The sequence below is a fragment of the Salvelinus fontinalis genome, chromosome 10, assembly GCF_029448725.1.
Source record: "Salvelinus fontinalis isolate EN_2023a chromosome 10, ASM2944872v1, whole genome shotgun sequence".
NCBI classification, from domain to species: Eukaryota; Metazoa; Chordata; class Actinopteri; order Salmoniformes; family Salmonidae; genus Salvelinus; species Salvelinus fontinalis.
Window position 1 is genome coordinate 33,678,677 of NC_074674.1, and position 14,142 is coordinate 33,692,818.

Below are 14,142 nucleotides of genomic sequence, written 5' to 3' on the forward strand. Positions count from 1 at the left end.
TGCTGGCATCAATCCACGGTTTCTGGTTTGGGAATACTTTTAATCGTTGCTGTGGGTACGACAGCTTGTTGTTTTAGTTTCTGTTTGTAGGCTGGAAGCAACAAAATGGAGTCGTGGTCAGCTTTTCCGAAAGGAGGGCGGGGGAGGGCCTTATATGCGTCGCGGAAGTTAGTATAACAATGATCCAAGGTTTTACCAGCCCTGGTAGCACAATCGATATGCTGATAGAATTTAGGGAGTTTTGTTTTCAGATTAGCCTTGTTAAAATCCCCAGCTACGATGAATGCAGCCTCAGGGTGAACTAATGCTATGGTCATTGAAATCAAGAAATCTCCCAAGTTGTTTATTATTGGACCAAATGGATTATTGGGGGGGAAAGTGTTGGAACCTACCTGTATTTTGATGTCTAACAGAAGTGGCTATGTCAATGTTTCTTTAAAGTCATAACATATTTAATATATTGTGGGCTGCCTAACAGCTGAAAGTGCCATGCATACCTGGTTATAATTACACTGAACAAAAATATAAACGCAACATGTAAAGTGTTGGTCCCATTTTTCATGAGCTGTAATAAAAGATCCCAGAAATGTTCCATATGCACAAAAACTTTTTTTCTCTCAAAATGTTGTTCACAAATTTGTTTACATCCCTGTTAGTGAGCATTTTTCTTTCGCCAAGATAATCCATCCACCTGACAGGTGTGGCATATCAAGAACCTGATTAAACAGCATGATCATTGATGTACCTTCTGCTGGGGACAATAAAAAGCCACTCTAAAAGGTGCATTTTTGTCACACAACACAATGCCACAGAGTGTACATTTGGCATGCTGTCTGCAGGAATCTCCACCAGAGCTGTGAATGTTAATTTATCTACCATAAGCCACCTCCAATATTATTTTAGAGAATTTGGCAGTACGTCCAACCGGTCTCACAACCGCAGACCACTTGTATGGGATTGTGTGGGCGAGCGATTTGCTGATGCCAGCGTTGTGAACAGAGTGCCCCATGTTGGCAGTGGGGTTATGGTATGGGCACGCATAAGCTACGGACAACAAACACAATTACATTTTATTGATGGAAATTTGAATGCACAAAAATACAGTGACAAGATCCCGAGGCCCATTGTGAGATTTATTTTTAAGGTATCTGTAACCAACAGATGTATGTTTGTATTCCCAGTCATGTTAGATCTCAGATTAGGGCATAATTTCAATTGACTGATTTCGTATGAACTGTAACTCCGTAAAATCAATGAAATTGTTGCATGTTGCGTTCATACTTTACTTCAGTATATTAATCACACATGCAAAACAACAGGTGACATGTTTACTTTTCATAGAGGATTGGTGCAGATACAGTGAAATATTCAACTGTGATTGGAGAGAGGCATGATAATATATTTAGTATGAAAATATTTTCTGTACATAATTTCCATTGCATTTAATGGGGAGGAGATTTCAATACGTTACACAGATGCTTATACAGTGCCTTGCAAAAGTATTCATTTCCCTTTGCATTTTTCCTATTTTGTTGCATTACAAGCTGTAATTTAAATGGATTTTTATTTGGATTTCATGTAATGGACATACACAAACTAGTCCAAATTGCTGAAGTGAAATGTAAAAAATTACTTGTTTCAAAAAATTCTAAAAAATATAAAATGGAAAAGTGGTGCGTGCATATGTATTCACCCCATTTGCAATGAAGCCCCTAAATAAGATCTGGTGCAACCAACTACCTTCAGAAGTCACATAATTAGTTAAATAAAGTCCACCTGTGTGAAATCTAAGTGTGATCTGTCACATGATCTCAGTATATATACACCTGTTCTGAAAGGCCCCAGAGTCTGCAACACCACTAAGCAAGAGGCACCACAAAGCAAGGGGCACCACCAAGCAAGCAGCACCATGAAGACCAAGGAGCTCTCCAAACAGGTCAGGGACAAAGTTGTGGATAAGTACAAATCAGGTTTGGTTAAAAAAAAATATTCTAAACTTTGAACATCCCACGGAGCACCATTAAATCCATTATTTAAAAAATGTAAGAATATGGCACCACAACAAACCTGCCAAGAGAGGGTCGCCCACCAAAACTCACGGACCAGGCAAAGAGGGCATTAATCAGAGAGTCAACAAAGCGACCAAAGATTACCCCGAATGAGCTGCAAAGCTCCACAGTGGAGATTTGAGTATCTGTCCGTAGGACCACTTTAAGCTGTACACTCCACAAAGCTGGGCTTTATGGAAGAGTGGCCATAAAAAGCCATTGCTTTTTAAGCAAACACATTTAGTGTTCGCCAAAAGGCATGTGGGAGACTCCTCAAACATATAGCAGAAGGTACTCTGGTCAGAGCTTTTTGGCCATCAAGAAAAACGCTATGTCTGACGCAAACCCAACACCTCTCATCACCCCGAGAACACCATCCCTCAGCATCATGCTGAGGGGATGTTTTTCATCGGCATTGACTGGGAAACTGGTCAGAATTGAAGGAATGATGGATGGCGCTAAATACAGGGAAATTTTGAGGGAAACCTGTTTCAGTCTTCCAGAGATTTGAGGCTGGGACGGAGGTTCACCTTGCAGCAGGACAACGACCCTAAGAACACTGCTAAAGCAACACTCGAGTGGTTTAAGGGGAAACATTTAAATGTCTTGGAATGCCCTAGTCAAAGCCCAGACCTCAATCCAAATGAGAATTTGTGTTATGACTTAGATTGCTGTACACCAGCGGAACCCATCCAACTTGAAGAAGCTGAAGCAGTTTTGCCTTGAAGAATGGGCAAATATCCCAGTGGCTAGATGTGCCAAGCTTATAGAGGCATACCCCAAGAGACTTGCAGCTGTAATTGCTGCAAAAGGTGACTCTACAAAGTATTGACTTTGGGGGGGCGTGAATATTTATGCACGATCATGTTTTCATTTTTTTTGTCTTATTTCTTGTTTGTTTCACAAGAAAAAATATTGTGCATCTTCAAAGCACTAGGCATGTTGTGTAAATCAAATGATCCAAAACCCCCCAAAAATCTAGTTTGAGTCCAGGTTGTATAATAACAAAATAGGAAAAATGCCAAGGGGGTGAATACTTTCGCAAGCCACTGTACATGCCAGCAGCACAGCACTTTACAAGAACTGAGCACATGTTAAATTGTTCGGTACAAAGCACTGTGAAAACTGCACGTCAGATGTTAAGCATGTCACAAATATTGACATTAGACAATGTTGAACATACTGTATGTACATTTTCTCAAGGACTCCTCTTCAACAGTGGTGTAAAGTACTTAAGTATAAATGCTTTAAAGTACTACTTAAGTCGTTTTTTGGGGGTTTCTGTACTTTACTATTGATATTTTTGACTACTTTTACTTTTACTTCACTACATTCCTTAAAAAAAGATTGTACTTTTTACTCCATACATTTTCCTTGACACCCGAAAGTACTTGTTTCATTGTGAATGCTGAGCAGGACAGGAAAATGGTCCAATTCACACAATTATCAACAGAACATCCCTGGTCATCCCTACTGCCCGGATCTGGCAGACTCACTAAACACACATGCTTTGTTTGTAAATTATGTTTGAGTGTGCCTCTGGCTAACTATAAATAAAAAAAAATAAGAAAATAGTGCCCTCTGGTTGGCTTAATATAAGGAATTTTAAATGATTTATACTTTTACTTTTGATACTTAAGTATATTTTAACAATTACATTTACTTTTGATACTTAAATATATTTTAAACCAAATACTTTTAGACTTTTACTCAAGTAGAATTTTACTAGGTAACGTTTACCTTAATAGAAAATGACTCAAGTAAAGGTATCTTTACTTTTACTCAAGTATGACAATTGGGTAATTTTTCCACCACTGCTCTTCAGTGACCAGAAAGCACATGTTTTCAATCTCTGTACTAACTCAGTACTCTGTATTCAATTTCTGTTCTGACACTGTGTATCCTCCTTTTGATTCATACATCCATCTATACACTGCGTCACAGCACATACAGTACAGTACATCTCTACCTTCAGGTGTGTTACTTTCTCCCTGAGAGCAGTGTTCTATCTCCCATTCCCTGCAACCTGAAGAAACATCAGACATAAGTCTAATGTTAATAGCTAGACTGACTCCAGCAAGTCTATAGATATGACTTTATTTCACGGCAATTACAATCACTTATTTTCCTAGAATTTGCGATTTTTTTACTATCCAGCAGCCTTTAGTGTTCCCAGTCACACTGCCTCCCCTTTCGCTCCCATGGAGAGGCGATGGACTTTGGCTTGACATGAAGCAGCACGACAGGCTGAAGGGCTTCGGCAAGGAGCACCCAATGGTGGCGGTCTTTCCCCCGCTGCAAAGCACCACGCCTTCAGCAGGCTTTTACTCTGGACCCGAGCAATGTGGGTATGGCTTGGCACCCCCACTGAGGAAGATGAGCCAGAGAAGGTCCTACAGCAGCCCAAGGAGGGAGAGGCTGGGGAGGGGGCTTGGCAGGGCTTGGTGGAGAAGCTGGAGGAGGAGGGGGGAGGCTTGGATCTGATAAGAGACGATGGACCAGGACTGGGACCATAGGAAGAAGCAAACCCCAAAGATTTAGAACTCCTGCCCCCTTGTCTGAGACAGCGTCCATGCAGAACGTTGAGGAATGCCCTCTTGAACTCCTGGCTGAAGCAGGGATAGATAATCGGGTTGATACAGCTGTTGAGGTAGCCCAGCCAGAAGGTGATCTTAAAGATGGTGTCAGGTGGCCTGTACGATGGGAATATGGAGCCTGTGGAAAGAACAGACAGAAAGCACACACACACAGATCTGTCACTTAAACACATACAGTAGTTCACAATGTCTATATGAATCATTGATCATTGGCATGTTCTATCGGCCATTCTCTGTATGTATTGATACCAACAATAAGATGAGCAGAGATAGCTCACACATTAACGCACACCATTTCACTATAGCTCCAATTGCAGACATACTGATGTTCACTGTGTACTTAACACTTTGTAAGTTATCTTTCTAGGTTAGACTTTTGTAAAGCCAACATACCTGGATTTGTCTCTAAATGTCTTAAACATTAAACTCTTTCATTCCTGTCTGAGAAGCTCAGGGGCATCAGCTCAGAGTCGGCATGAAATATTGTGCCGTTTATAGTGAAATGCTAAACTCCAGTAATGCTTTGCTGCCTTGGAAAGATGAAGGGTGATTGTGGGCGCCTGCTTACTGAGCACAAAATCATACCCTTTATGTTTGTTGTCCATAATGGTTTAAGAATCAAATAATGAATAGTGTTTTTGTTCATTTCATTTCTTCCCTGAAGTATAACCCAACGCTGGCATTTCATTTGCTCTGCTTCTCCATGGCAGTAATTTAATTCCTGATGTACTTTAAAAGAAAACAGACATGTATAGCGTGCATTCAACAGGGGTAACCAAGGTCGTAGACTCCATTGTTATGTATACAATAAAACACAAATAAATCAATAAACTATTCTAATATTGGACTGGTGTATAAATGCATTCTAAAGTAGGATAAGAAATGCACAGTATGGATGCATTCAGATACACCTCCCGGGACCAAAGGAGGAGGATTCAGAAGCATGAGTGTTTTAGGCCATCAGCAGGCCTTCTACTATTCTGCTAATCTACAGCAGGTGAGTTCAACCCCAATCTCCATATCATCTTGAATTACAGATCTCTCTAATCCCTAATCAAGGATATTAAAGTCTGTGAAGCCATTTTACTGCATCTCATTAATCACATTCTGTGGGGGTATTAACGACGTGGATGACAGCTTTGAGGCAATGTTGGTTTTGACTGTAGGCAACATGTATCGTCATATGGTCATATATACTGTAGCCCCTCTTAATCTTCCTATCATTCATATTTTTGCCATCGGTCAAGATATTGTGGAATGCGAAATTTGTGCCCTGTCATATCTTTCAAATCACTGAACTATTGTTATAAGTGACTCATCCCATGGCCATGCTAACAAGAGCGATTTTGTAGCTGAATTTGTATAATAGAGGGTTGCTTTTGCTTACGGCTCTTAATACTGTTTTTGGTGCACTGTGGCAGAACTAAAACAAGGGAAAAGCAGAAAATAGGCCCCGTGGCTTATTCCCCCTCTTTCAGTCTCCATCAATACATTAATTTCCGTTCAATTTTGTCACAGCGCTTTTCCATTGAGAGAGAGATTTACATTTTAAAGTTCAATTGAGTTGAGTGGAGGGGTTTATTTTTCTGCGATTTGGAAGGGAAGCTTTCCCTGACTAGAAAACGACACAGTGTGAGGCAATCACTCTCTATCCAGTAATGTGGTATTATATGCTGCTATGGGAAATCAGTTAGAGGGATTATTTTTGTGAGAAAAGAAAAATGCAAATTCATTCAGTGATGCTATTCCCTCTGATATTGTTATTTGACAGTTGATTAGACAGACATCTAGTCATATTAATGACTCTTTTTAATTTCCAAACAATTCAAAACAAAAGGCATGCAGCAGCACATACATATCATAGAGAGCAAGGAAAGGCATTGTGGGATACCCACCAATGGGCATAACCAGGAAGAAGGGCAGCCAGCAGAGAACGAAGCAGCCAACCACGATGCCCAGTGTCTTGGCTGCCTTCTTCTCCCGGGAAAACTTCAGCAGGCGCATAAGGGCGAAGGTGGTGCGTCTCCGCCTAATGGTGCCCTTTTCTCCCTCCTCCTCTTGGCCCTCTGGCACAGCAGGGGCATTTCCCCGATGGATCCTCAGTGTCACTCCCTCTCCTTTCGTGACCATCCCCCCCTCACTCTTCCTGCCCTCCCTCAGATCCCGGGACTTCTGCTTGGCCACCACATACACCCTGCAGTACATGGCCAGAATGACGGCCAGTGGCACATAGAACGACCCCAGGGCAGAGAAAATAGCATAACCCGGTTCCTCTGTGATCCGGCACTCAGTCTCGTCCTCTGGGTCAGGCTCCTTCCAGCCGAAGAGCGGACCCACGGATATGGCTGCCGAGAGGCCCCAGAGAGCTGTCACTGCGACCAGGCCGCGCCGCCCAGTGGCCATGGCCGGGTAGCGCAGCGGGTAGCTGACGGCAAGGTAACGGTCCACAGAGATGACACACAGGCTGAGGATAGAGGCAGTGCAGCAGAGAACATCCAAGGCAGCCCAAGCACTGCAGAATGGCCGGCCAAACACCCAGCGCCCCAGGACCTCCGAAGTGGCAGAGAAGGGCAGTACGGTGGAGCTCAGGAGCAGGTCGGCTGCTGCCAGGTTGGCGATGAAGTAGTGTGTGACAGAGCGCAGGTGGCGGTGGCACACCACAGACAGAATGACCAGGATGTTACCTAGAACCCCGAAGATGACAAACACTCCCAGCACCAGACCCAGGGTCACAGCCTTAGTGTTATCCATGTCAGCGTAGGAAGAGGAGCTGCAGTTGGGACAGTTCTCTGACACAGGGAAAGTTATGTTCTCACCCGAGGGAACCATGTTTGCTTTGTTTATGGTTAATTCATTAGTCAAATGTTTTTGGGATTGACTGCAATGTTCTGTTAAATCTGAAGTCAGCTTTGCAAACTTCAGCTCAGGAGTTGGGAGTCCACCATTTGTATCTCCCCTTCGTCTGACTCAAGACTGCAAAAGTTGCTACCTCATCAATCCCAGATCTTTGATGCCAGGAGGCAGGAGCCCTTGCCAATGCGTGTACAAATCACATGTCCTTGGCAGAGACATAAAAAAATACTGACAGGTCAGGATAGTAAATTTTCAGCACTGCCACTGATTGTTGTGCCATTTGTCTGTGGAGGTTGGCTGCAGGGCTTTCTGGGTGATAACAAGATCCAATATGTTTATGCTGTCTCTTCCTCCATGGGACTGAGAAGGCATGGTAGAAACTTGCTGGAGGGATGATTTTATTAAGCAAAAGTCCCACTAAAAACACAGGAAAAAGAGAGCAGTTAATAAAAAAAAATACATCCTCCCTTTTTCACGGAATTGCAGAAACTAAGGTGGGATTCAATCAGAATCGGCATCAGACTGCATTCACGGTAAACACTGCAAATGTCAGCTCAATCGGAAATTACATTTAAATGTCAAGCGCAGTATAATGCAGAACTTCCTTGGTCTGGAATGAATCTAGGCCTAAATGTACCCACTGGACACAAACTGGTTGAGTCAAATATAATTTTTCACCGTATTGTGATGTGGAATCTATGTGAAAAATACGTCACAATACGTTGACAAGTTACGCTGGAACAAGGTTGATTCAACCAGTTCATGCCCAGTGAATAGTCACTGTTGCAAATAAGACTGAATAATATTGAGACTGAGTAAGCTAGGTTTACAACCATATGCCAGGCATCCATCACATACAAGGATATAAAAAGGTTTCATAGTAATCCTAAATAAAACCACAAGACAACAAAAAACAACAATAACATGATGGGTGTGCTGTAAAAATACATTAGAGTGCCAAATATCTTCTTCCCTGAGAGAGGGGTGCTCTGTAAAGATTTCTTCACTTCACACATCATTAAATACCACCAGAGGTCCTGCTTCAATAAACACACCATTTTCGATTTCCTTTTCATCAAAATAACATTACTGAATCTGTCTGTCGATTTGACTCCTGATGCATAACACCATCTACTTCAAACACCAGCTCCACTGACACAGAATCATTGGTAGTCAAAACGTAAGTTATGAGGGAAACCATCAAAGCATAGAGGTAAAAAATAAAGAAAAAAACCCAGCTAATTTTCACCTGGGTCATAAATCAGGCAGCAACATGTGCTAAATCTGTAATGGGCAGTGTGTGAGTACGTTATAATATTCTAGATATATTGTGGGTTCTATCAATTTAATTGTTTGCATAATTCCTAATACTCCTTATTTTGATTGATATTTTTATTTTATTTTTTTACCATCCCTATGTTGATTGGAGTAAACAAACAGACAATAACTCTACTGCTACTTACAGCTATTTTCACTCACATGTACGGTGCATGTAGTTCAATAATTATACATGAACATCTGTTGCTAATTGGATAGAAACCTATCTAGTCTCAGAGAAGTAGTACTGCTAGGTTTCACACAGTCAAATGTAACAAATAACTATTTTTTATATAAAGAACTATATATATAATATATATATGAGATCTGTATCTAACATTTAAATGTGACATTTTTGTCATTTAGCAGATGCTCTTATCCAGAGCGACTTAATTAGTGCATTCATCTTAAGATAGCTAGGTGAGGCAACCAGATATCACAGTCAAATATACAATATACAAACATTCCGTTCAAGCTAAACAATGGATATACACTGAGTGTACAAAACATTACGAACAACTTCCTAATATTGAGTTGCACCCTCGTTTGCCCTCTGAACAGCCTTAATTCGTTGGGGGATGTACTCGACAAGGTGCTGAAAGCGTTCCACAGGGATGCTGGCCCATGTTGACTCCAATGCTTCCCACAGTTGTGTCAAGTTGACTGGATGTCCTTTGGGTGGTGGTGGTGGACCATTCTTGATACACATGGGAAACTGCTGAGCGTGAAGAACCCAGTAGCATTGCAGTTCTTGACACACTCAAACTGTTGCGCCTGGCATCTTCTACCATACCCTGTCCAAAAGGCACTTAAATCTTTTCTCTTCTTATTTAAGCTGTCTCCTCCCCTTCATCTACAATGATTGAAGTGGATTCACAAGTAACATCAATCATAGCTTTCACCTGGTCAGTTTATGTCATGGAAAGAGCAGGTGTTCCTAATGTTTTGTACACTCAATGTATAGCATTTTGCAAAAAGACTAATTTTAATACACGCTTAAAATCTATGAATGAAAAACCTGAAAACGGTAATACTTTACACACACATGAACATACACATAAGCAATACTTTCTGGTGAAAAAAACATACATGTGAAAAATTGTGGGATATAGCCTTTTGGAATTAAACTCTTAATTTGTTATTGTGCTCTCAAAGGGGTTGAAAACTTAACATACTCCCAGGACAAGTAGAACAAGCCTATCCGTGAACATAGCAGTCTACCTGGACTATTGTGTTTTGTGTTTACAGGGACAATTTAAAAAAAATATGTTACTCTCATACCACCAAAGCTTTCTTGTAGCCTAATGTCCTCATAGTTGACTGGTTGTTTTGTAGAATAATTAGGTTCTTATTTTGGTGCTAAATTGTAATTTATTGTTTGATTGATTGATTGAGTGATTCATTTTATGTTTTGAGGAGCAACAATTTCAATGTCACAAAAAATAGACATATAGGAGGAGTTTAGACAGGAAGCCCAATTCGGATATTTTTTCCACCAATTGGTCTTTTCACATCAGATCTTTTTCAGAGCTGATCTGATTGGTATTAGAATAAGGCTGCATGTCTAAATGCAGCCTATGTGATGTGCTCAAGGCAAGATTCTGATTGCTTATAGCCTACTAATGCAATTTATTTCGGCACAAAATGCCCATCTTATATAATTTTGAAAGGTTTCTGATTGGTAGTGAAATGGTGCAGAAAATGTGATGCAAATGACCGAGGGCAGACTATGCATTCGAATTATAGTCTACAGTTCTCATACATTTTCTCTCAAACTGTTTAAATAAAACAAAAATTAAAAGTATGACTTATTTCAATAATGTATAGGCCAGCCATTGTATTTACAGGTTTGGCCTAGGTACAGGAAGTGTAGTTAGAAATAACAGAGTTGACAAACATTCCCACCAGTTCGTTTAGAATAATAAATTCAAGAACAATATTTCATCAATATTTCATCATGGAAATACGGGTATGGCTTACCTTGTTATCCCTAAATGCCTTCCAGACGTAGCGTTATTCGACAGTACAAGTATGCTCAAAGTATAAATAAAGTAAACTGAAAGTATAGATATTTTTCGTATGGACTGGTATAACTATTCAGACGGTATTTATGACTTATGCCCAGACGCGCACACCCCCTGTAACGCACTGAGGAATCGCTCTGCTGCGGTCCTCAGTCAGAGAAATGCAGCCGCTAGAGACGCGCATCACCTAATATTCAACACTGAGACACCACCACCCCTCCTTTCTTTCTCACTCCTACATCTGCCTTTTACATTTCATCATCTACAGTCAGTGGCATATGTCGGCTATAGTCTGATATTTTTCCCAGTGAGATGCACTGCACATGTATACGTTTTGGTTAAACGGTTGAGGGGTCTAGTTAAACATAAATGGTAGACAGAATGGGCATGGGTAGCTATTCTGATCCTGTTGTAAACTTTCACCCAAGGCATAATAAATTACTTCATCCAAGAATGTATTGACTGAATAACCCAAACAGACAGACAGACCCCGAGACAACCCTCCTTCAGAAAGTGCTAAGGTTGCTGTGGCAGGGAGAATACACGTGAACACTTGAGGCATGATCTGACAAATGGCCGTGACTCATGAAAATTGAGAGAATTCTTTTGTTGATAATGTGACAATTTATAATTTATAATTTCATATATTTCATATTTCATTTCTTGAAGCAGGATCAGCAAAATGGCATTGTCCTCTACTGTACCACTGTGTCTTTGAAGGCAATTCACTATGAGGTGCAAGCCTCTGAATTGAATGATCGTGTTTGTGTGTATAACCCCTTATAAGATGGATAAAGTAAACTATTGACATTATTGTCCTGGAGAGAAGTTGATAAACAAAAGCGGAACTGATTTTCTCTCTCCCCCAAGGGATCAACATTACCCTGTCTGAACCAATATAATTATTGGTTGGGTTGGAGAAATGTACATGTGTGAAATTATTTGAATGTTCTTATGATTTTGGAATTTAGCAGGACTTTCTCTGTTTGACTGTGGACTTATTATATGGCATAACCGGCCATAGGAATGATCTAGTAAAATAAGAAAAGAGAACATGATGATGTCACACACAACTTTGTCATCTACAGATGAAGTTTGTTTCAAGTTGCAAAGTTTGAGACCTGGTCAAGACCCGATAGTTTACATAACCCATGTGAGTCACCATATATTAGGAGAAAAGCTCTGTGAATCTCTGATCTTTATACAGAAGGAGTTTCTCTCTCTAAATTTAGCTCTCCTGGATAGAGGTCATGCTGAGGTTCAGGGCTTGCTGTCTATACCTCCTACCCTCATCTCCACCGAAGGCAATGTGAAGGCAAATCAGCTTTAATTATTCAGGGTGAATGCTCTGTGTTCCTTGTTCTACATGAAGCATTATACTAAAATGTTTGTGTGTGGTTAAAAGGATACAATGCTGGGGCATTACAAAACTGGTATTTCATTTATGTATGCTTGAATGGCTTGAATTGACTTAATGTATTGTTTTTTAGCTGAGCAGAAGGAATACAAACATGTTCACCCTGTTATTTCTGTATCACCACATGTCCATAATCATTCTGCCACTTGTGTGCCTCTACTGAGAAACAGTTATTTCCTGGCATTTATTTTTATTTTCCATTTATGTATTCATACATTTTTTGTGAAATGACAGCAACCTTTTAGATTAAATTATTTTAAATGTAAGGTTCTTACAATGAAATTGGCCAAAGAGCAAGAGAGAGAGTGAGAGAACAGGGTAATGAAAAGCAATAATAGAAGTGTAATTTGGCCCACCACTGTGCTGTTTGTCTTATGGATGCTGAGACAGATGCTGTGCTGAGAATATTAAAAGCACAGTCTCCTTTTCCCACAGGTTAGTGTAGTTACCCTTAGCCTTGAACTCCAAACTGAGCCGACATATGTGGCTACTGTAACAATTAGGCACATAATGAAGGATGATAATTGTTGGCCAATCCATCTATTTTATATAACAGACTGTTTGACTCACTGGAGAAGGCCTTGGAAATGTCTACCTAGATTCAATCAGAATCAAAGCCCCAGGAGAAGCATCTGGTGGTAGAGTCATCTCAGCAGGCATTGATTACCCTTTGCTACTGCTAAACTGGAGGCAGTCTCTCACAACTGAGGTTTCCTAACATAGCACAACTTCAGACATTTTAGGCTGATTACATTTGGGTAAAACTGAATCCCCATTGCCAGGGGAATGCAGACAGCCTCTTCTCTTATTGTCGATCAGTGGAGGGAAATACAATTTCCTCTTATCAGCTCCAGGTGGATAAATGTTAAATTATTCATAGTGGGGTGAAGGCTGGGTGCTGGGAGATTAGTGTGTCTAATTGTTACACAGTTACTGCTAAAATCCAGGAAGAAGTCTGGGTATGCACAGGTACTGTGAATGCATCTAATAGGAAACAGAGACATGATGACTTTCATAAACCAAAGACAAAAAAACCTCAGAAAAGTATTCTGAATCTTCTATCTCAAAGTATGGAATATGTTGACTCATCATGGCCTGAGGGTTGTGGTGTGGTGAGATGCCAGGAAAGGAAAATATAATAATAAGAAAAAGTAAAATATCACTTCTGTTTTGCTATCCTCCTGAGCATCTTGGAAGCAATTTGTGATTTAGTTTGCATTCATCTTATTCATTCTGCCATCAGCATCTTGTCTTGTCAGACAATGCATCTCCTTCCTCATTAATTGACGTACTCACTATGTCAACCACTCATTCCCGCGCACACACAAATGCGCATGCTCAGTTAAACCCTATATTTTTCTAAGCACTTACTTCACAGCAAGTCATTTAAAAAAACACTCAGAAGCACCACTCATTGTCTGCAACATCAAAAAAGCTTAAATCATACCTCATTCCATGCAGCCATCTCAATACTGAACCAGTAGCAGTCACAAGTTCAGCTTCTCGTCATCTGACAAACATGTCAAAATGAGTAGTAGTTTATAGAGTTTGGTATAAGGGTTTTTGGCATGGATGATAGTCTAGGAGGCCAGACCCTTATTCTTTACATAATGTTGCCGCTACCATCTCTTATGACCCCCAAAAATTCTGGAATTACTCACCACGACTGGCAGAATACTTATTTTCCTTTAAGGAGTCTGACGAGCCCGACGCGAACAATATACTGCTTTCTCGGGAACAGGCCCATATCCCCGTGATTTGCATGAAGAGAAGACGGAGAAAAAGGGGCCAGTGGGCGGGCTGCATTCTGAGACTTCGTAGGCGATCAAATAAACCCCCACTTCCTTCCATTCTGCTAGCAAACGTGTAATCTTTGGAGAATAAAA

General features: G+C 40.6%; 1 protein-coding gene across 1 annotated transcript; it reads right to left on the minus strand.

Annotated features, from left to right (window-relative positions):
• Nucleotides 1–1,049: 1,049 nt before the first annotated feature.
• LOC129864065 (alpha-1A adrenergic receptor-like) lies at nucleotides 1,050–10,982 on the minus strand. Its single transcript, XM_055936621.1, has 3 exons — nucleotides 10,796–10,982; nucleotides 6,541–7,915; nucleotides 1,050–4,763 (listed from the first exon to the last, which is right to left on the minus strand). The coding sequence occupies exons 2-3, from the start codon at nucleotides 7,472–7,474 to the stop codon at nucleotides 4,225–4,227; spliced, it is 1,473 nt and encodes a 490-aa protein (XP_055792596.1). The 5' UTR covers nucleotides 7,475–7,915; nucleotides 10,796–10,982; the 3' UTR covers nucleotides 1,050–4,224.
• Between the last annotated feature and the right edge of the window lie 3,160 nt (nucleotides 10,983–14,142).